The sequence below is a fragment of the Anomalospiza imberbis genome, chromosome 5, assembly GCF_031753505.1.
Source record: "Anomalospiza imberbis isolate Cuckoo-Finch-1a 21T00152 chromosome 5, ASM3175350v1, whole genome shotgun sequence".
In the NCBI taxonomy this organism is placed as follows: Eukaryota; Metazoa; Chordata; class Aves; order Passeriformes; family Viduidae; genus Anomalospiza; species Anomalospiza imberbis.
In genome coordinates this window covers 71,819,485-71,842,851 of record NC_089685.1, presented here as the reverse complement: position 1 = coordinate 71,842,851, position 23,367 = coordinate 71,819,485, and the positions used below count along the sequence as shown (strand labels likewise).

At 41.4% G+C, this 23,367-nt stretch overlaps 1 protein-coding gene across 4 annotated transcripts in view; it reads left to right on the top strand.

Annotated features, from left to right (window-relative positions):
- Positions 1–23,367, top strand: part of PTPRO (protein tyrosine phosphatase receptor type O) — a 141,616-nt gene that overhangs the window by 62,217 nt on the left and 56,032 nt on the right. For 2 of the 4 annotated variants that reach the window (XM_068191941.1, XM_068191942.1), the window contains exon 2: positions 15,890–16,163. In XM_068191941.1, the coding sequence (XP_068048042.1) occupies positions 15,890–16,163 (274 nt within the window). Of the gene's footprint in view, positions 1–13,820; positions 14,009–15,889; positions 16,164–16,460; positions 16,540–23,367 lie in introns of those variants that run through there. The other 2 variants (XM_068191943.1, XM_068191944.1) reach the window with 2 other exon arrangements.

Below are 23,367 nucleotides of genomic sequence, written 5' to 3'. Positions count from 1 at the left end.
ACCACATCAATCATCCTGTGTGCAGGAAAGAAAGAAATCACTCTGAAATGGGTGGTTTGATGCACCTTTCTTGATTCCACTGAGACTGGGCTAAAGAAATCTAGTTACTGTGCTTTCAGCTCTATTATTTACCCTCTGGGGGACCTTTAACCATTTGTTTAACGTGTGGTAGTTTACAGCCAGGCATTATTTTACCCTCTCCTCCTCTAAGCCTGCAGGAAGCTGCGCTGGCCAGTGCTAACCCCATGCTAATACACTTGACCTCTCATCAGCCTGTATGAGCACAGAGTCCTGTGTATCTCCATTAAAAAGGATCTGTCTGGCTCACAGCTCCTGTAGAGTACCAAGCAAACAAAGCCTTCATGTGTCTTCATTGCTCTGTCTGTGGAACCTCTTAGTGGGCTAATTGCCACAGGAGTAGAGTGAACACTGAAATTACAAAGGGCTTTTCTGGAGCTCAGAGTTAATAGTTAATTAAGCAAAGTAAAAATGTCATTCGGTTAAGGGCATAGGTAAGTTTAGGAGATTAAATATTGCTTTTCCCTGCTGCTATTTTAATTAAAATCAAGTCCCATTGAAGATCTATGCCTTTTGGATCCATCTCCTTCCCCCAGCAAAGTTCCTGTTCTTCCTTGCACCCTGCTGTAGGCCACTGGCATGGTACAGGATGTTTAACCTAGGAGCTGTTATACATTGCTTTTGACGTTATTTTCTTATTAGAAGAATGCTCTGAATTTTTGTCAAGAGAACTGGACTGGGAGGGCTGTGGTAAGCAGGGAACATTTCTCTCAGACTGAAGTTTGCTAACTAGAATAAGCCTTGAGGCAGATTGACCCCTGAAGACACAGGTACTGCTATTTTGGCTAAGTTCTCACAGGGGAATTTGCCTGAATGCTGCTCTGTCACTCTTGCTCAAGCAGCAGGGTAGGTGATGTAAAATTAATAATCCACATGAGTCATATACACATGATACTGTATTTATAGCAATCTTGTAAGGGCTCATTAACATGTATTAGAAAAGTACTTTGATATTCTGCAGTGAAAGATACCGTATCACAGAAATGCAGAGCATTTTCCAATCTTGATATCAGCTTCAGTAAATTCTTCAGTTTAAGACTCTCAGACTTCCTGGGAAACTGAATGATGGCCCAACAAGTCAATGGATTGAGCACTTCCCACGTTACATTTGAACCATAAACCACACAGATTTTCTCATCTTCCCCAGTCAGCTGCAATAGCAGCAGCAGAGCCACATGATTAACCAAAAACATTCTTTCATTGCTGTTTGTTAGCATAGTAGCTGGGAATGTGGGCTCAGCTAGTGAACCAAAACATTCTCCTTTGCTGCTGAGTTTGGAGTGGGAGGAAGCGTGGTGGGGGAGATAACATCAGGAAAAATTGCCTTTTCTCCTCCACTCTCATTTGTTTTCAGGACTGAGCTGCCTCCTGAAAGGGAGGGAAACAAAGTTAAGGGAGCAAACTGGGATTAGTCACTGCAGTGGTCGTGAGTAGAGGAACACGTGATTATTTCAGGCTGACTTCCCTTGGTCCCTTGTCAAAAGGCAATTTCTGTGCACAAAATCAGAGGAAACTTAGCAGAAGGATTTTCTGGGCTGCCGTGACTGACACTAGAAAATAGTTCACAGCTGAAGGCTTTTCAAACAAAATTATTGGCGGGGTTGTCATGTTGCTTCAGGTCCAGCTCTTGTGTGTTAAGGATGATGATGTCCTTCACGCAGGACAGAGGAGATGCAAAACCCTTATCCTTCTGGGGAGCAGAAAACGAAAATTAAAACAGATTTGTTATCCCATAGCTGTGCTGGATGGCTGCAATGCAGGCTGAAGGAGCAGTGAGAGCTCCTGGTAGGGCTGGAAACCTATTGGGCTGGTTGCTAGATGAGGTAACCAGCTTAGTCTCCACAGGAGCAGCATCAATCCACATCAGTCAGGAGCAAGAAAAAAAAAAAGAAAACAACCAATACAGAAGAAAGAGAGTGAGATTGGGGAATTTAACAAGATAAATTGGTTGGAGATAAAAAACACTTCTGTTTCTGGTTTTTAAATTTTCATTTTAAAAGTGAGGAACATAAGAGCAAACCATATGCAAGTTTTATATGAAATATGTTTCCTATTTATATAATTTTTAAACATATACATGAAGCAGATCGACAGAAGCTCTTGAGATTTATTACAAACCTCTGTATAAAGGAGGCATTCTTGATTATTGATGGCAAGGCAGTATCATTTATAGGGAGCAGTAGAGGCAGAAGCAGAAATAGGTATTTGTGTTTCCTGCTGCTGGCAGAAAAAGAGGCAGGTAATGGGAAAGAGTGGCATCAAATAATGGTAGCAAAAGTATTGAGTGGAAAAGGATAAAACCGTAGCCTGTGCAGGATAACCAGATTCATCATGAAAGCTGACATCATCAAAACACACAGGAAACACGTTTTAAATATTAAGTGTTCCCTTCAACTCCTAATTATCTGGGATAACGGGAGCTGGGCTAAAACAAAGTCGGGAGAAATAAAACATTTATAATCAGGGCTCTAAGAATGTAAAGACTGCATCCACCTTGAAAACTGACAAACAGATGCGTGGTGTTGGACTGGAGCCAGCCGAGGAGGGCAGAGCCAGCGTGGCTGGAGCTGGGCAAGCCCCAGATTTGATCACCCAAGGTGCAGCAACAGCTCCGAGTGGTGGCTCCGGGGGTTGGTATTCCCAAACAATGCTGCGTCAGGCCCCTGCTGTTCCTCAGTTTCCAAGATGACACATGTTCACTAAAATAGACCTTGCTGCTCCCCACCTGGTGCTGCCCCCCTGCAGAACGAGCCCTCCCTCTGTTAATTGAGACACGGAGAAATGTATTTAGCTTCTCAAATTGCTGAATCAATTTTTTCCCCTCCTCCCCCACCTTCCTTGGTTTCTCCTTCTGGCAGAGATCACTGTAGCAGGAAAGAAGTCAAACAGCACATATAATGCAGATAATTACTTCCTGGATGGTATTGGTTTTTTCTTTTGGATATGTTGCCTGACAGTTAAAATTTCAAAAAAAAAAAAAAATCTGACGAATATTTAATTAAATCCCTCTTAAAAAATAAATCTATCTTGTCAGTACAAAATCCTTCTTATCGTTTTTTTGTGTATGTAGAATCAAATCAATTCGTTTTCACAGTTGTAGCTGCTTCTGCCCTTTGAGGAGTTTTGTTTGAATTATAATCCTTATTCTCTCTGTGCTCTTGGTCTTTCTCCCTCGCTTCTGATTCTTGAGCTGATTCTTTTTTTCTTTTTTTTCTTTTTTTCTTTTTTTTTTTCCCTTTTTCCCTTTTCCCCTTCTTCTTTTTCCCTTTTCCCCTTCTTCTTTTTCCCTTTTCCCCTTCTTCTTTTTCCCTTTTCCCCTTCTTCTTTTTCCCTTTTCCCCTTCTTCTTTTTCCCTTTTCCCCTTCTTCTTTTTCCCTTTTCCCCTTCTTCTTTTTCCCTTTTCCCCTTCTTCTTTTTCCCTTTTCCCCTTCTTCTTTTTCCCTTTTCCCCTTCTTCTTTTTCCCTTTTCCCCTTCTTCTTTTTCCCTTTTCCCCTTCTTCTTTTTCCCTTTTCCCCTTCTTCTTTTTCCCTTTTCCCCTTCTTCTTTTTCCCTTTTTTTTCCTCCCTTTTTTCCCTTTTTTTTCCTCCCTTTTTTCCCTTTTTTTTCCTCCCTTTTTTCCCTTTTTTTTTTTTCCTTAGCACTGCAAGGAGAAAAAAAGTTAGATTTGCTATCATAGCTGTGTGGCTTCATAATCATTCTTTGATCTCAGAAATCTTCTGTTCCTGCACCAACTTCTTGTCAGGTTAGGGAATGGGTAAGGAGCAGCGTCTGAGATGGAGTACCTTGTACCTCGGGGTGAAGAGGACAGTTGTGAGAATTCACACACATCAGTCGCAGCCTCGTCTGAGGGAAGGAAGCTGTCATGGGCTCATAAAGGTCTCTCTGAACTGCAGAGCCAGCCAGGGCTATGGAGATGTAGCTGTTTCGTTCTATTTTTGCTCTGTGAACAGTCGGTGCGGTGTGGCTTTTTGATTTCACACTTGTTAATTGCTGTAGGTTCCAGGAGCGTGTGCCAGTTTTGTTTCACAGCAAGAGCCCTAATCATGAATGACTCCTCGGTGCTGCTGTGCACTTTCTAATCTATAATAGGTTGGTGGAAAAAGTCACACTTTGTGACAGTGAGAGGCGCTTGGACAGAAGCCTTGTTCATGACAGAGGTTACACCGAGGCAGTGTATTGAGAGAATAGATCTCCCAATCTGTATTCACCTGCACGTGTTGTTTTGTACATAATGGGACTTTCATCTGGCTCAAGGAATACGGGACAAATTATTTCACGAGGATGATATGTCCTTGTACTGTTTCTCCAGTGAATTGGACACAAATAGGTTTTCCATTACCATCAGTCACGCATGTCTCTTTTTTTCCCCTCTTTCAAGTAGAGACAAATGGGGAAAAAAAAAAAAATCCAAGATTTCCCCAGCTTCTCTTTTTACCGTGGCCAATACTAAGACATTGCTGCTCTTTGGAGCGTGGTCTCTAGTCTTTGGGTCTCATTTTCTTATTTGTGTAGACATTCTGTGCTTGTGTGCAAATTCACAAGGGTGTTGATGTTTTTCCCTGTCTGCCTTTTTGGTATGCAAAGTGTGAGGACTGAATGAAGAGCTCACAGGGCTAATAAGGCAAGAAAGAAGAATGCTGTCAACCTGATTACAGTTTATTCATAAACATGCAAATGCTTAGTGCAAGCATGAATGTTCACTTTCACATGCATGCTGTAAGTGCTTGCAGCAGCAGGGACAAGGACGGCATGGCTAATTTTGTTGCCATAGGTAAATACATTTTTTTGTTTATAGACCGAGTTATGCCAACTGACTGTGTTTGTGGTCCTAATCTTTGTGGTAATTTAAGTCAGTCGGTTTTGCCTGGTGCTTGAACTCAGTGCAGAGTCTGTTGCAGCTGGTGTTTCATTATGCCGTGGAGAAGCTGTTGCTTGCAAATGACTTTTGCTGCTGTGAATTGCAGGGAGCTTAGCGGGCTGTTGGGTGATGAGTTTCTCCTCTGGAGTCTGGGGGTGGACAGAAAACTCCATGACTCACTACTAAGCCTTAGTTTTCTTCTGTGTGCTCTCCCCACTTCGTTCATCACTTGAGAAATCATCACAGAAACATGCCCAGAGCTACAGTACTTGATGTAACCTATTGTCAGCCGCAGAAACAGAGCCCCAAAGAAACACCAGCCTTCTTCTTTCTCTGCTGCTGTAAATTCTAAAGGCTGGTGGGAAGCAGCTTGGTCAGGAGCATACTTCTGTCCATTGGCTCTCCTGGCACCTGAGTTAGGAGGCAAAAATTGCATCCATTGAGCTGAGAAACAACACTGTAGACTGATACTGGAAATAAAGAGCTTTCACTGCTCTATGAGCGCACTGGAGTGGAAGAGGAGGGAAAACTGAATGTGGTCAGTAGGGACCTGGCAGGGAATAAGTAAATAAAGTGATTAAAATTTAAAAGGACTATAAATAACTAAGAGAAACCACTCATTTGGCTCGGAGATGAAGCTGCTTCTGTTACCACAGGGGCTCAGTGCTGCCAGCGTGCCTTTTCTTGCATCTTTCTGTTGCACATGTACGTGAAGAACCGTGCTGTGAAGGTGGAGAGGTTTGAGGGTGCACATTTAACTTTACATAAAAAATACCATGCTGCCCAGTTCTGGTTTTTTTTGAAGGATATTGTAGATATTTATCTGGGTTATAGGACATCATATACATTTACAAAACTTACCTTGTGACTTTTTATGGTCACTTTTGGGAAAAAAGGGCCATGTCAGTTTTGTAATTCTAAAGTACAGGCAGGTGTGCTCCCAGAAGTATATTGAAAATATTATGTTTCTGTCAAAGAGTTGGGTAAGACCTTAGGCAATGTAGGTATTGCTTGAATTTGAAGTGCAGGAGTTGATGAGGTCAGAGAGATTTCTATATTTACACTGCAGTTATTGAGAAATTGCCACACTAAAACCTGTAAATGGCAGTCAGGGAACCGGGCTAAATGTATTTTTGCCCGGATTGGTATAATGCAGAATGACCAGTGCTTATGTATGAAAACACCACTTGCTGTGAGTTAAATAGAAGACAAAAGAAAAAAAAATCCATGCCTTCATCCTTATCCTTCCCTTTCACTGGCCACAAAAACACCTTATAAAACTGAAGAAGAAAATTACAGCATAAACAAATACATGGTTAACTCATATCTAGAAGGTAACTAGGAAAGAAAAACATTATCACTTTTAAACTGTGCATATTCTTAAGTGTCAGAATGATAGGATTAAATATTGCATTGTTGAGCAGCCTGAAAGCTTTTTATATTAGCAACGAGTTAATGCCTATGAAATAAAGCTCAGTAAATATTTACTGTGGTGTATGTCTGGGAAAGGGCATGTTGACTCATTTAAGGTCATGCTGTTTATAAATTCGTCCTTTTCAGAAGACACTACAGAGGTTTAGCATCCTGAGTTAAAATGAGGAAACAGCATTCAGAAAATTTATATTTTTGTTTTACAGACAATTCTACTGTAGGGAACAGACTTCTCATTGCCAATTTCCACCCAGCCTTTTCTCAGCTGATTTCATCTCTCAGTTTATTAAGCCTTCTCTTGCCTGACTAGCCACTGTCATGCCTGGGGAAAAGCTCTGTCAGGTATTAAAAGAGAAATGTATAAAAGAAAGCTAATGACAAAAGTTCAGTTCTTTCAGTTCTGCACTCGCAGGGTACGTAGCTGCCAAAGCAGACAGAAATGTAATGTGTCTGCTCTCCATGCCATTGCTGCTGAGCTGCCTCAGCCTGAGATGTTGGGCTGATGAATGTATTTGCAGTGGTTTGACTGCGTCCCTGTTGGCCACTGAATATCTGTCAAGTGTAAAACCACATGACCACAGCAAGGAATAATAATTTCTGTGAGGAGAACACTGAACCTGCAGAACGGGAGGCTCAGCATCACCTCAGAGACAAAGACATTTTTTATCCTTTGAATGACTGTTTTAGCAACCTCACTTTGTAAAAGACTCAAAACGAATTAGAAGGAAGTTTCAGGGGGTTATCACTCTTTGGCAGCTCCAGAAAAGAGACCTTGATCTCCTGATTGATTCTTTGTACTCAGGGCCTGCCTTTGCCAAAGAGGCAAAGGATTTATGGACATGCTTACATCTTTTGCTGAGTAGCATGCTTGAAGTTATTTTGTGCTTAAAGTTATTTGCCTTGCTCAGTCACAGCCATCATGCACTTCTATACTGCTGAAAAAGAGAATAGCTAAACAAAATTGAAACCTTATAACATCAATTTGGACAAAATAGACTAGGAGCCATAATACCTTAAAATGGCTTTAAAAATCTGAGTTGCAGCTGCTGTCAAACCATACAGAGCTGTTTCTGGTCTCATCTGGCTCTTGGTGTTTAAATGGAAGGTGCACAGAGACAAGCATTGCAGAAGGCAGCTTGTTTAAGGTTTAGTGGAGAAATCAAATTCTTCAGATCCCTCTCTCCCTACAGAGGGAACCTAGATGATAAGATTTGACTACACACCCAATTTTTATTATGATAAAATGAAGCCAGATTAATCCCACACTAAGCACAGAAGTCTCATCCCAAAATTCTGGCCAGCAAATCTTTGAGGTGTCCTCATTTAGGCAACAGCAGCCATTGTCCCCCGGCCAGTCTCCTGCTCTGGGCAGCTGGGATGGCACTTTTGCATCTGGAAGGACTTTCCAGCAGCTGAGGGTCCTGGCTCCATTTCCTGAGCTCTTTGTATTCATTCCTCCCTTTCTCTTCCTTCGAGTCAGCCTGTGGCAGTTGTGCTAAGAGCAAAATGCTTGACACACTACACACTAGGACCAAATAAATCCTGCTGGAGCCATCCCTGCAGGGCAGGGTGGCAATGACAAGTCCTGAGCTTTTGCAGCACTGGAGTTTGGGGGTGTTTGACTTCTGAGCAGCACGCTGCCAGCGTGGCAGAGCAGTCTTCTGTGGGTATGGACTTAGCAGATTGCTACAAATGGCTGAACTGAGCCTAAAGCCACGCTGGAAAGGAATTGACAAGTCAGGCTCTAGCTACAATTGAAATGTTCCGTGTGGATTTGCAGTTGACCCTGTGCTGCACAAAGACTTACAGAGCTCATCATCTCTTGCTAGCAATCAGGGAAGTAGCACTGTCAGCTTGTTTCCCTTTGAGCACAGATTACAAAAAGCAAAAAAAAAAAACCCTTACCAAGCAAATCAATCGCACTCATACGCACACACACTTTACCACAGCAGATACTTTAGCAAGACAAAATGCCATTCATCTGCAGAAACTGTATATAAATAACGAGAGAGAAATCTCAGCAGCTTGTCCGTTCATCTCTTGCCAGTTTAGAGAGCACAGGGACACCACAAGGTAATGAAAGTGCAGAACATCAGGTTCCACTTGGGTCTAAAACCAAAAACAAAATAAACCTGTACTTGAACCTGAGTGAGCAATCAGGGGGGTTGAGTTTTGGATTTTTTTTTTTTTTTTTTTGTTTTTATTAATGCATCTCAATTACAAATTTCAAAACCTCTCTAGTAGTCTCAGAATTTTGAAAATATTTAAGGGCATTTTGTTGCCTAATCCCCTTTAAAAACATCTGCAGATATGGAACAAAGGGTTAGGATTCTGGAATAGCCCCTATCTACAAGTAAATTAATTGTTCTCTTATTATAGATCAACATGGGAGGGAAGAGAAAGTCTGGTTCCCTTCCACCATTTTCCCTTACATTGCTTTGTGATTACAAATTAATTTGACAACCACTTTGGTCTCCAATTTTTCTGACAAGTGAGAACTCTTAACTTCCTCCCAGCTGTGCTCTTTGCAGATAGTGCAAGTAGCAAAGCACTGCCTTCTGCCTTTAAGAACTAGTTCACTTGTGCACGTATGAAGGGTATACAGGCACCTTATTAATTGAAAATTGGGGCATTGGGGTTTCATACTACATACTCAGCATGTGGTATGAAGTTCAGCTGCCTCCAGTCAGTTCACCTCAGCTGCACAGCACTGCTGGTTTTCTCATGGCGCAGCACCAGTCTTCCTGTTCTGTTGAGCACCAGGAATTTTCTGTGACGCTTCCTAGTGTCACCTTTCAGCATCAGGAGCTCTTCAGAGGCTGTTTCAGCATCAGAAGCTTCTATTACAGACTTCCATTACTGGCAGAGCTCCACAATTTTGGAGCTGAAGGACTGAACAGCATGAATGAAGTTGTCCTTCATCACCAAAACCCACGTCTCCAGTGTGTTCCCTCTCATCTTCCATCAGGGCACTTTGCAACACCTCAGATTTTTTTTCTCACCGTGGAAGGAGAGACTTCTTTCTAATAATCAAATTCTTCAAAATTTACCTTTATTTATTGCTCATTTGTTCACTCTGCCTTCTCCTTCAGCCTTGTCATGAGGTGGTCTGTTCCTCCTTCCTTCTGGGACGGACAGTGAACTGTAGTTGCAGGTGGATGCTGTGCTGTGAGAGCTCCTACTCTTTAATCGCTGGAGAGTGTGTATGTTCTTAGGACAATGTGTGCATGGAGTCTGTCTTTCTCTTCCTTTCTCCCTGCTTGCTCTCTTTGGAATTTAGAAGGGGATCCAGCCAACACTCCCCACCTGGCATATGTTCAGCTCTGATCATTTTACCATTGGTTCAGGCAGAAGTTTGCTCTCATTCTTGTCCCAGAGAACAAGGATTGACTGGAGAAGGGCCATTTTGGAAGAATTAAGGGATTTGAGGCAGTGTGATGTTTCCTGTGCCCTTTTTCATTTTCTGTTACTCACATACAGGCTCAAGAGGGAAGATGCATTTTAATTAAAGCACAAGGTTCATCTGGCATGTGTTTGGCTACATCCACAAGGGATGGCTAAGCTTTAATTGCAGAGGCTCCATAAAGATCTGAGTTGGGGATGGGAATCAAAATAATATTTTCTTTCAGCAGAATTATGCTCTTTGACATAATTTCAGTACTATGGAAAAGCTAAAAATATAGAGTGGAGAGAAACCAAACTGTATCTGCCTGGGTGTGAATTCCTGTTGTATTTGGGGTGCAGTCAGGATCAATAACAGGGAGAAATGCCATCCTAGAAGCCCTAACTTAGTTTTAAACTTTGTTAACATCAAGGCTTCTGAATCACCGTGCTTGGGTGTGGCCCTCTGCTCTAGAAAGATGGGCTAGGAGTATATATTTAGCAATAATTTATCAAGTATTGGCCATGGTAACAGCGGGATGCATTAGATATTAGCCTTACTGAAATTAGCATTCTGGAATCTACTTAATGCCATCATAGTTGGTTGTGTGAAGAAATGTTTCCTTCCAGGTTATTAACTTCAGTATGGCAGAAAAACATGGTGGGCTGTACATACCATAATGATGTTTGCTTAAAAAAAAAAAACACCCCCGTGTTCTGCATTTGTGGGTAGAGATGGGAAAAAATACTTATCTCGTTAGAGCTGTCTCCCAGAGCAAAGAAATGTGGAAGCTCATTTATAAAATATGACCAGAGGATTGTTATTACTGGCTTTTTGAGACTCAGAGTAGCAACAGGGCTGTGGACACTATTCATGGAGCAGAATGCCAGAAATGATGTGTTAACCTGAATCACAAACCATAAATTATTGAGAACTGCAGCTTTTGCTATCTTTTTACATAATAAAATATTCCTTTTTGCATGGAAAATCTTAACTATACAGATTTGCATTTTTTTCCCATGGAATATTTCTTCCCAGGAGTGTTTATTAAGGGATGATCTTTACACAACCTGTGGGAAAGTGCAGATAAAAACAAAAGCCTCAGAAATAAATATCCTTATTTTCCAAAAGTCTTTACATTTTTGTCAGAAGGCTGTAACATTTCTGTTCACACTTTTGAAGATCATGTCAAGCAATCCTTTAGTCTTGCAGTCAGCACTGAAGTCTGTGCCTGCTCCAGAATTCACTGGAACACTTGGAAAGCTTAGGATGTACTTCCCAAAGTTCTTTAAGGATGTCTTTACCTATTTTGTTTAAACTCTAGGAGGTAATAATGATAGCTAGCAATTCCAAGGAAACATGTTTTGCAGTACTGTTTATTTCTTACCTGCTTTTTGGAAGACTGTAGCAGAGGCTGAAGATCCTGAAATCTGGACCCCAGTGCTGTCTTTTCTGTAAGACTTGGACTCACTGCATCCAGTGGCTGCAGGAATAGGCTGCAGTGGCTGGAGCCATCAGCCTTCTGGCCGTTTAGTGCTTTTTCAAAAGTAATTAGAGTCTTAGGTGAATCCACAGGTGTTCTGTCTGAAAAGGTCATCCTGGCTTAGTCATTCCTTTTAAGTACCTAAGATTAAGGAAGATGAATCGTGGTGAGAATGAGTCATCATATGATTTAGAGAGAAATTAGCATTATTGGCCACCAGGACAAAATACATCAGAGTGCAGTAGAATCACTCACTAAATAGCCAATATTTCACCCAAGAGGGCTGGGTGTAGTGTTCAATATTTTCTTGTACTTTCATGGATGCTATTTTTGTCCAACATCATACAGTAGGTGATCAGTATGGTGCCTGAGAAGTAGATCCTCATAGCTTTAAAATTTGCTCGTGCTTTGGGATTTCAGATGCCCACTTTGAAAAGTCTGTGAATGCTGCAGGATTTACTCTGTAAAAGCTGACAAAAGCCAGATTTGTTTGGGATTTTAGTTCCACTTGTCTGGCATTAGATAATGAGATGCAGTTACCAGTACTTTAATTTTACAGAGTTGATGAGTGTCCACAGCTCCTCTTAAAGTCAGCAGAACTTGTAACTGCTTGCACTTCTGGTAATTGGGTTCTGGCACAATGTGTTTCAGAATGAGACATTCAAAAACTAGAGTATTTAAAATCAGTAGTTGTTTCGCAACTTTGATCTCTTCCTCATGTGTGAAACTCATTCTGTTATATGGAAATAAACTGAGGATATAAACTTGTGAAAAGAGGACTCTGAGCTCTGCTGCACACCATTTATTTTCCTATTACTCCTTGGGTATTGTTTATTTGACATGTTGTATATCTCCTTGCCTCCCCTTCCTTTTTATTTTAATTGGGACCTGGTTATTGGCTGGAAATTCCACTAACGTGACTCATCCCTGCCCTGGAAATGAACAGGCATCACACTGTGGGATTCACTCCCCCCCCTCCTTTTTTTTTTCTTTTTTATTCTAAGTGCTTTATCGTGGCACGAGCTTGTAATAATAAACTAGGAAGTAAGTTGGAGCTAATCATTTGGTTCTGAATGCACAAGCCCTGCCAAATTTCCCCACAGGCTTGAAACAGCCGCTCAAGCTGTGACACCAGCAAATTAAATCCTGGAGGTAGCTGACCAGAAGTAATGAAATGTGTATTTACCATACTGATGCTGTCAGTCTTAAGACACACTGGCTTTACAATCTAGTTAAGTGGGGCACGTTTGTCACTTCCAGTGGTGCTTAGAGGAAATACTCAGCTTTTTTCTTAGCCTTCTTTTCAAAACCACAAGCCCAGCCCTGACCTTGTACCACTTGAAGGAAGGATGACCAGAATGGTCTGTTCTATTTAAAGCACTGTCCAAGAGGAATAATCCATATTCCAAAGGAGATAAAGGATTTTGTCTCATGGCATGTTAATTGCCCATTATTTTTATTGCTCTCTGATCTGCCGCTCCAGTCTTGGAAGATGAAATTAAAGGCTAAAAGTTCTTTAAAGAGCCAGTGGATAATGAACCCCAGATGTCTGCCACATACCGTGTGTCCCCTGCATGCTGCAGTTGGAAAGCCTGTGAGCACACCGAGGTGTGGAAGAGGGACACACAGTCACTGGAAAGGGTCCACCCAGGAGAGGGATGCATCCTGCAGAGGGGCACAGTGGTGGGTTGGATGGGGCACAGGGCTGCTGGGGAGATGGCCCTCAAAAAGCACACCATGGCAGCAGTGCTCCCAAAGCGGCTGGATACAGGCACACGGGTAGGGGAGCTATCATTTCACAGTCTCCACGTGCTTAAGGTGACAGAGGACTCAAAAAAAGCTATTTATCCCAGGCGGGTGTCATAGGTAACTATAGCAAATGTCAGAGAGTTTTATTTAGCTGGCAGAGGCATTCTGTGCTAATTGTGAGAGAGCTGCTGAAGAAGGCCCCTGAACCGTTTGCTGAAGGGTGCTTGCTGTGGATTCAGGAAAACACTGAGGGGAAGAAATAAAAGCATGGTCTCCATCATGGTTACTACCATGCCCATGGAAGAATCAGAGAGTAAAATCACAACCCATATGAGCATTGCCTGATAGCTAATTATATCCTGGGAATGTCCATGACTCTGCAATTATATGCTTAATTTCCAGCTGCACTTGATTAGCATAGCAAAGGATTTATAGTATCCAGCTCTAAGGAACTTGCTTTGAGCTATTTGTTGGCACATATAAATTCATTTGGCACTTTGGGCTGGTTCTTCGTAGCCAGGTAGGCACGTGGAGTTAGGGCTGTGGGATTCAGTGCCAAGGCCAAGGGAAGGCCAGAATAATTTCAGAGACAACACCATTCTTTTTCTTCTAGTGAAGCATTCACATGCAAGTCTGTGCAAGGTCAAACCCCTCAGATTTCTGTGGGATTATGCATGAACTGCAAGCTTAGTGTGTAGAAATAACCTTGCCGAGTCATTTCTTGGTCTTGGAAGACAACCATGGCTTCTGTGGTACAATAGTGCATGTGCTTCTGGAAAGCCAGGTCACCTGTGCCTTCCTTCTCCTGTCTTCTCACACCAGGAGGGCTGAAGTAGGATTGATTCCACATTTTCTTAGGGAAAAGAAAATAGGGAGGAAGAAGGATAAGAGAACATCTACTTGGTTTTGAGCAGATCTAAACATAATCCCCAGTTAAATGTTTGAGTCTGTGTGAATCCAAATGCTAGACTGGGATTTAAGGCAAAATACAACCACTTGAAATGTAGAATTTTGATCTACTCAAGGGTAAGCCTGTTGAATTCAGCTCAGGCTGAGGAAAACACATGGAAACTTTTTTGTGGTTGTAATCTTACATTATAAACCTTTTGGAACAATCGCTTTGCCATCTGTGAAAAATTACCCAGGCTTCCATACCAAAATATTCTCCCACTGATAACATTGGCAGATACAATTTTAACAACTTAAAAGTAATTTTGTTAAAGACTGACTGAAGCAAACCTCAAGTCAGCAGCTGAAGTTGCATTGCCTCTGTTTTTAATCTCGGGCTTGGAGCTGTCTAGACAGGTTATCCTCTTTGGGCTGGACTGATTATGTGCTTTGTGCCTTGCTCTCCTCTTGGGTCAGAGGAGAGGGTTTGCTTAGGGCCTCTGTCTCAAGCCTGTGGCTTTGCCTCTAGGGTGGCATAACCTTAGGTACACTGTAAATGTCAAAGCCCAATGATAATACCATGAATATATGTAAAAACAATCTGCTTCTGTTTCAAATCTTACACTCCTAGAACCAGTTATTCTTGGCTGGTTTATTTCTGTTGCTGTTAAGGGGTTGCCTTTTTTGTTTTGGTTTTCTGTTTTGGTTTTTGTTTGTTTGTTTTTTGTGGTTGTTTGTTTGTTTGAATGCCAGGAGTTGGCAACACCAGATGTGTAAATTTCAAGTAGGGATCCTGGTTCTTGCAGTGTAAATCCCAGAAATATTGTTTTCATGGAAGAACAAGCACTAAACAAAACCACAAGAAAGTAGGAGGCAGTCAGGCTGCTAGAATTAATCTCTGAAGGAGGTCTCTATCTCTCTCTGGTACAGGAACAGCTTGATCAAAGAAGTTTCAAACTAGCCTTGCTTTTCCACCTTTCCCTGAGAGTTCTCAGCCTGTGAAACACGAAGAAAAAAACAAAAAAAAACAAAAAACAAAAAAAAAAAAAAAAAAAAAAACACTGGGGAGTTGGGAACTGAAAATACCAGATATTACAGTTTTCACAGGGGGGTAAAAAAATTACAAGCTGTGGTGTGGTCTAATAAACAAAAAGGCAACTCTTACAGTAAGCTTGAACTATTCCTCCTCATTAATTAACATGAATCTGTTTTGAAATTCCTGTAGAGAACAAGTGCTTCTCCTGACAGCTAGTTTGAAATTAATAAAAAGGAAAGTGTTTTCAGCTGGCAGTGTCTTAACACACTCTTGATACATGAAAACAAGATTAAATTGCTCCTTTCTCTCTACTACTAATAAAAGAAATATTGAAAATTAATTGCTGTAGCTTAGGAAATAAAAAGTGCCAGCCAAAACTATGGACATAGTGGTGAGGGCTGCTTATCACTTGGTACTTGCTGAAATGGCCAAGTGTGGTTAATACAATACCCACTTGGAAAAGCTTAGGCAGTACCAAAAATTATTCTCCAGTGGTAGGCTTTCAGAATATGTTGTGTTGAGGAATATATAATCCTGTTTCTGCAAGATAAAAGAGTCTTGATTTAATCACCTCTTTTCTGGGGGGATTTAAATGACATTGAGGCTGTTTTGGAAATCCTCTTGCCCTGATACCCTTTACAGTCTCGTCCTTCTTCTGCTCTACTTTACCTTTCCTCATGAAAGGATGACAGAGGCTTTTTTCCTCAGGATGTAAGGAATGGAGTATCTGGAGTATCAGAAAACACACAGCAGGATCCAGCCTCTGCTGCAGAGAGACTGGCCTCTGATAATCAGATACCTGTGGACTTTGGCTGACTGTGAATTGCAGCCTGAAATAATTGCTCCTGCTTGATGTTAACTCTCCAGTAGGATATAAGACGTAACTTTATTGCACATATGAGTGTCCTATGAATAACAAGGGAAATAGGTGAAAGTAAAATGCTAGATTTTACGTTGACAAACTGTTTATTCTCGTCTTGCAGAGTGCAGAACCCTTCCAAGTTGCTGTCCAAGAAGACAATTGTATCGTTGTGTCCCTGGAAGCGTCAGACGTGGTGAGCTCCTCCTCTGTGTATGTTGTGAAGATAGCTGGAGAATCCAAGAACTACTTTTTCCAGTTCGACGAATTCAATAGCACTTTACCTGCCCCTGTGGTTTTTAATGCCAAATACCATGGCCTGTATTACATAGTGACTCTCTTGGTAGTCAACTCAAATATGGTTTCCAAGTCAGCGAGATCAGTCACCGTGTTAACCAGTAAGTAACATCTTATTCTTCTTTTCTTCTGTTTCTTGTCTGTGTGTGTGGCTTTTTTCCCCCAGAAGTTCTTCTTGTGAAGAAGGTTGGGATTTTTTTCCTATGGGTCCTGCTTGTGTGTAGGATGCATCCCTGTGTGAGAACAGTAGGGAAGAAGTCTTGACAAGGTGTGAGTGAAAATTCATAAGGTGTGGGCAAAAAGAAAGGAAAAGCTGTAGGTTTGCCCCTGGCTGGCCCTTCCTGCACAATGAGGTGTAACATACTAAAACAGTGTGGTGAATGAACCCCCCCTTTCAGATGTTCATCCTAAACCCTTCAAACCAGGAGCTCCAGAAATCTAGTAAAGGGCACGACAAGGGTTGACTGACATTTCAGTGTAAGTGCTCCTCTTATTTCATGAGTTTTATTCTGTTCTAAATGCTGTAACATTGTTCTTTGACTGCTAATATGTGGAAGCAATACTAAACCTGGAAAGCAGACACCAGTCACCAAAACCATGTGTTTCTGCCAGTACAGCTGAACGTGTTTGTGATGGAGAACACATTTTTAGTAGCCTGTCTCTTACTATTTCCAGGTGCATTGATCCTGGTGTGTGATTTTGTTTGCTCTGTCACTGTACAAAGTACCACAGATTTCCAGCTGTGCTTCTGGCTCTGAGGTTCCATGTGCCAGCCTGGAAATTGAAAACAATTTGTAGAATAGAAAATGATTTCTGCATCTGGAAGATGAACAAAATCTGTTTGGATAGAGCCAGACTAGTTTTTCAGACTTTTTTTTTTCCCTAAATGGCACCTTGGTTTTTTTGTGGGTAGTTTTAGTTGTATGACATTTGAGGAATTGTTATGATTTTTTGTACCTGTGTTATTGTGTCAATAAGGAAACACCATCCACGGTTATAACATTCAAAGCATGTTAAGGTAGATTCATGTGCTATTGAATGAGGTGCCTAAAACTCAGGAGTAACAAGATTTTCCATCATCTATACATTCTTCAGCCTTCCCTTGTGTGCTCAAGTTGTGCCCTGATGAGGGGTTCCATGGGAAAAGTATCATGTTGTTGGGTATTGCAAGAACTGAACAATTTCAGGGTTCACAGGCAGACTGAATTTCCTTTCCTTTGACTGCTTTAACCTTGTAAGCAAAGCAGTAATTTTAATCCAATTTTCTATTTTATGTTTGTTTCCTTCAAAGAAAATAATTACAACATCTGCTGTCATACACAACTGGGAAAAAAATTGCCTCACTATGCATTCTTAGCAGGTTTTGGGTGCTGCATTTGCAGTTGTGCAGCAGAGCTCATTGCTCTTTGATTTCCAGAGCCCACGAGGGTCTCTGGTAGCAGGGAAGGTGTGATCCAAGCTGGCAGATGGTGCTCACGCTCCTGTGCAGGGAATCTCTGAAGGAAGAAGGAAGCCAGAGTCCCTCAGCCCACCAAAGCCAGCCCTAGGCTTCCCATGGCTGGCTCAGGGGGTTTCCACAAGGTGTTCCTGGGAAAGTGTGAGGCTGGAGGCTCCAAGGGCATATCCCATGTCACTCTCCCTCCTCCAAGGCTCCATGGTTTCACCACCTGTCTGATGGGGTGTGCTGGCAACATCGTGGGGTGTACTGCTGCTGCCTCTGCTGCTCCCCCAGACCTTGGAAGGACCAGTGATCCTGGCACTCAGCCAGTGCTGCCAGTGGGAAACGTGTAACAGAGAGAGAACTGGGGATTTCTCTGGTTTTGCCTCAACAGAGAGACAGCCACGTTCATGGGAAAGAAAGGGCTGTCCTGCAGGCAGCATTGAAGGATGCTGTACTGAACTCCAAAAGCGGACTGTAAATCGTGAGCTTTGGAAGGGAAAGGATCCAGTCTCCTCTGTGATATTTTCTGTCAGGCAGACTGAGGAGTGCTGGCTCTCTTTTAGCAGCCTTTGCTCCTAAGTTCATCTTTTGGAGCACGAGGCTACAGGACCAAGAGTAAATTTGGAATGAAAAGGCAGTGTGGCAGGGTGGGCTTTTTAAGGTGTTTCAATACCCTTCAGGTTTTGAGAAGAGATCTTAAAACTCCCGTAGTGACCACTGGTTTCTCCTACAAAAATGCAAGAGGTGGTATTTGGTTTCTTGTTGGGTTTTTTTCCCCTCTTATTAGTATTGTCCACTGCCTGTTTTACATAATTTTATGACTATCAGTTATCATTATTTTTTGGCAGATAATAATTAGGATAGATTTATATTTTTCTTTTTTTGTCCTATGCTCTCTGACTGTCTAATATTCTTGGTTTCTTTAATCATGGAAAGTCATGTAACTATCTAAATTATTCCATCTGTTTCTTACACATGAAGGAATGGCTCATTGCTATTAGCTTCCAGTACCAAATTAATTCCTGTTCTAACTCCATTGGTGTCAGGAGAGCTTTACCAGTGGCAGATTGACCCCATTCATTAGGCTGCCACAAAATAAATCAAGCAGGATAGCCAGTGATGCCAATGTGGTTATTCCCACGGCAGTGCTCACAAGAGTTTTTTTGGGATTTCTTGGAGATTTTTTGGGATTTCTGCAAAGGAGATCCAGCCTTTCAACGCGTGCTGGAGGTCTGAGTTTCACACAGAGCTGCGTGTACCCAAAAAGTGCTCGTCAAAACAAGACCAAGGTGCCTCAAAGACATTGCCTACTTAGAAATTCAGTGACAGTCGTGAAAGACCTCTTCTTTCTGGTGGTAAATCCTGATGACATTTCCTTTCTCCTGTTCATGTCTCCCATCAATATGCTGCATCTAAGAATTGGCAAGAAAAAGCAAGGGAAAAACCCATTTCAGAGAAGACTTTTGTTTTACCCCTTAAAGGTTTCTGGCCTGAAAAGCATCGAAAAGCTAACAAAACATATATTTTATACATTCTATATAGGCATATATATGTGTAACTCTTCATATAAATATATGGGCATAAATATGTGCATATAAAAACACAAAATCATGTCACATAAATATACCTATAACATGGAATCGTAGTGTCATTTTGGTTGGAAAAGACCTCTAAGATAAGCAAGATCAAGCATTAACCCAACACTGTCAAGTTCACCACCAGACCATGACCCCAGGTGCCACCTCCACATATTCTTTGAACACTTCCAGGGGGATGGCAACTCCACCACTTCCCTGAGCAGCCTATTCCAACGCCTGACCACCTTTTCAGTGGAGCTTTTCCTCATATTCCATGTAAACCTCCCGGTTTGTCAGGCACAATTTGTCCTGAACGAAGCCATCCTGGCTGTCTTGGATCACCGCCTTGTGTTGCATGTGAGCATGTCATCCACGCACACATTCATGTGTATGTGTTCCCTTTGAGCATTCCATTGTTCATTTGGTCCTTTTCAACAAGACTGCACAGTTCTGCTTGTCTCTGATTTGGATAATTTCAGGGTTTTCTCATGTTAATCATAACACCACAAGCTGTAGAATTTCCTCGTTTAGGCTCTGTGGTCCAGATTGTTGCAATGAAAAGGATGAGCTATTTGAAAAGTCTTAGATAAGAAACCCGTAACATGGAATTTTAGCACAAAATAGCACTTTTTGCTTCTGATTCTGTAGCAAAGTTGTGTTCAGCAAATTAGGCTCAGTACATCTCTGAAGGAGAAAAATGGAAACCCTGAGTGCTTTCTAAAGATCCTCGCAATGGTTTTGACAAGAACAGTGGTGAGACTCTCACCCTCCTGGCTGGATTCCTGTGAGTGCAATGGTGCTGTGCCTGTCAGAGTGACCTCCCTTCCAGTCTTCAGTCTGGGCAATGTTGAATAGTTCTGGTATCTAACACAACTGTTTCAGGCTTGCTTTCCTCTGCTCTTGGAGCTTTGGCTTTTCAGTGGGGGTGAGGTAACTCTGGAATTAGTATAATTTATTTAGTGCTTTGAAACACTTGACTGAAAATTCCACCTTATTACTAATTGATTTTAAAGTAGTTTATGAAATAAATGAGCACATCTGTAAACTGGGTGACTGATATTCTCACTCACTCATCCTACGTTTTCCCAGCTTGAAGCCTTACTTTATTCTTCTCAGAGTGAGTCATACCCATATAGCATCTTCTCTTTTTTTTTTCCCCATATGCACTGTCAGCTTTATATTGTGAAGGAAAAAAATATTTGTACATTTGAAGGAATAGGGATAGCAGTACATTGCAAAGCTATGGTGTGCTGCAGGAAAAAATGTGTCTGCTGGGAATTGGAGAAATCTGGATCTGAGGATCTCTGATAGTAATTAAGAGCAGCTCTGCCTGGCTTTTATTTTAGCTGATGATTAGGAGTTCTGAGTGGTAAAATGTCTCATTGCTTCAAAAGCTGATGGCTCCTTACATACATGACTGAAATATATTCCCTTTAGGGGGAGTTCTGCCTCTGTGTCTCCTACAAAAATATTCTTCTTGAGAGGCCAACAGCTGCTGCCTGGGACTCTGATCTCCAGCCCTCAGAAAGTAATTGGCATTACACGCAGTTAATGCTCCCTTGTCATTGTGCCAGATGCTGCAGGAAATGATTCAGCAGGTCCAGTCCTTTCCTCTGGCTTCTTAATGGATCAGAGTTCTTTAACTCGAAGCTTCAGAGGGTTTTTTTCCCTAATGAAATGTGAAACTTTAGCCCTTCATGTTTTTTCTTTCTTAAAGGATGATGTGAAGCACCTTTAAAAAGGCTGGTTATCTGTGGCAGCCCTAACTTTGAAATGTAACTCACAACAGCATCTAGGTCCCTTAGTGCTCACCTTCTCCCAGCAAATAAACCGTGTTATCCTCTTTTTAGGGTGAAAAAACTTCTCCAGGTCCATTAGTGCTCACCTTCTCCCAGCAAATAAACCGTGATATCCTCCTTTTAGGGTGAAAAAACTTCTCCATCAGTATCAAAGAAACAGAAAGAACTGCAACCATGAGATTTTCTGCTGCAATTTGCATTGTAAGGAGGATCTAAACAATTGGCCTAAATCTGTTCAAGAGCAATAGCTATGCCTTTGTTCTTGTGACAACATTATTTTTTAGGTTGTGTCATCTTTTTATTTATCACCCTATGTGGCCGTGTAGAAATTGCACTATATGCCATCATTGCTCAGGTACAATTTTGACTTACATTCCCCCTTCATAAGCAATAGCACAATATCACTATTACCTATCATAAGCTTGAACACTGTGTTCCCAAAGTATTGAACAACGGCTTCTTTAATCTCAAAGATGGTTTCTTTTTAACAAGAGATAAAACATCCTAAAGTTTACAGCATAATGGAAGCTTTACCCTGGCTCTGCCTTACTCCCAGTAACAATACAGCTACATAAATAGTGTCATCCTGGGGAGAAAATTTCATAATTCACAACTTCTTCCTGTAAATAAAGGGAATTACCCATGGGGGTTAGGTCACTTCATTAATGGGGCATCTTTTTTTATAAAAGTCACAGTATGGAGGTAAATCATGATTAATCTGGGTTCTAGTGTGAGAAGCAAATCTCAGTCCTACAGGTAATGCTGTATTCTAAGCCACAGCAATAATCAATTCAATTTGTAGAGTGACCCGATCTGCACATATTACAAACAGGTTGATTTGGTTTGAAATACGGTACTTATTTTCACAGCACTTTTTTTCCCCCCTGAATTGCAAATATTAATGTATCGGACACAACTGGAATGCATTAATGGAGGATTTAGCATTCAGAATTTTCCAGGGCATTGGAGGAAGGTGTTAGGCACATTTATTATGCTGTCTTGATGTTTGTGTAATGCAAGTTATATGCTAAATGCAAAATGCTGGAAAGTCCAGGATAAACAGAGAAGCTGAGTTTCCTGTAAACCGATAAAATGGGAAAGCAGCTGCTACAGATGCAACAGATTCTGAGACACTAAGGAAAATGCCAAATTCAGGTCTTGATCCTGCAGAGTTGTCTATGTGTGTGTAATATAATCTCCAAGTCTAAAAATAAAGAGATTATAAATGAAGAGGTACTTTAAACTATTAGAGAGACAGTGAGATGCTCTAAATCCCTTCTGTAATATGACTTCAATGTAGCACAGGGCTTTTATGAAGTATTAAATTTCTGTGATTCCACTTTATTTAGGCTATTTCTTGGCGGTCGCTGAAATCTGTGACAAGCTGGATCCTAAACATTGAAAATAGTAAAATTAAAACGACCAAACTGTTTATGCTCTGCATTATAAATACTGATAGTAAAGAGTGGCATTTTACATATTCTTTAATTTTAATAGCCCTAGGAGCAGTTAGTAAGTGAAAGACAGAATGTGATGGTTATCTGCTGAGCGTTCTTTTAATTTCACAGTTGCAAATAGCTTTTGATTTGAAGATTTGGTGCTGAAGGAAGTAAGATAATGGGAGAATCTTTAAATTGCATTATGTCACCCATGCAGCTCTGCTAACATCAGCCACGAGCAAGGAGAGGATAGTGAGCGGAAGATAGCGACACGAAAGAGAGTCTGTGGTGATTACCACTTAATTCAATTGTTGCTTAATTAAATCAAAGCATCGGGAGGAAAAATCATCTGGATTATAAATGAATATAGCTTCCATCCTTTATTGGATTTGTTGTAGGAAGGAATAAATGGGGTAATTGAATCACTGGCACAAGAAAGATTCAGTAATTCTTTCAGAAATGAGGAGACCTCAGATGTGAATGAGATAGCAGGAGAAAGCCCAGGGCACACCTGCCAGCGTGGGAGATGACTGCACATAAGCACAGGGCTATTTAGAGGTTGTTATTGACATTTAAACCACTCTCGTGTGCTGTGTGAGCTGTGATATGAACCCTCTGGCCATGTGGGGAGTCGTTTCCACTATTTATTCCGGAATAAGCGGTGGGAAGAGCGTTGGCAGAAAGAAGGGAAGGCTTTGTTTCCTGTGCTCGGCTTTACTCCTGTTTGTTTCTGGGCTATCATGAAATGTCAGCAGAATTTGCACAGATCCCACCACTGAAGGGCCTGTTGGTATCTGTGAGATGGGGAGTTTCTCTTTGTAAGTGGCTAATGTACAAATATACTGATGTGTATCTGATGGAAATAATGAGGTGCCTTTGCCATGAGAAATAGTTTAATAATCCACATTGCATTTCCATGCTCTGGCAAAGTTAGAAGTGATGACACATTGGTTTTGGTGAGACATTCTGTTTGCATCTATGGTTTTATTCCCAGCTGGTTTTTGTTCTCTGTTTCTCATCACATCTAGAAACGTAAAGCTGTAGTGAAA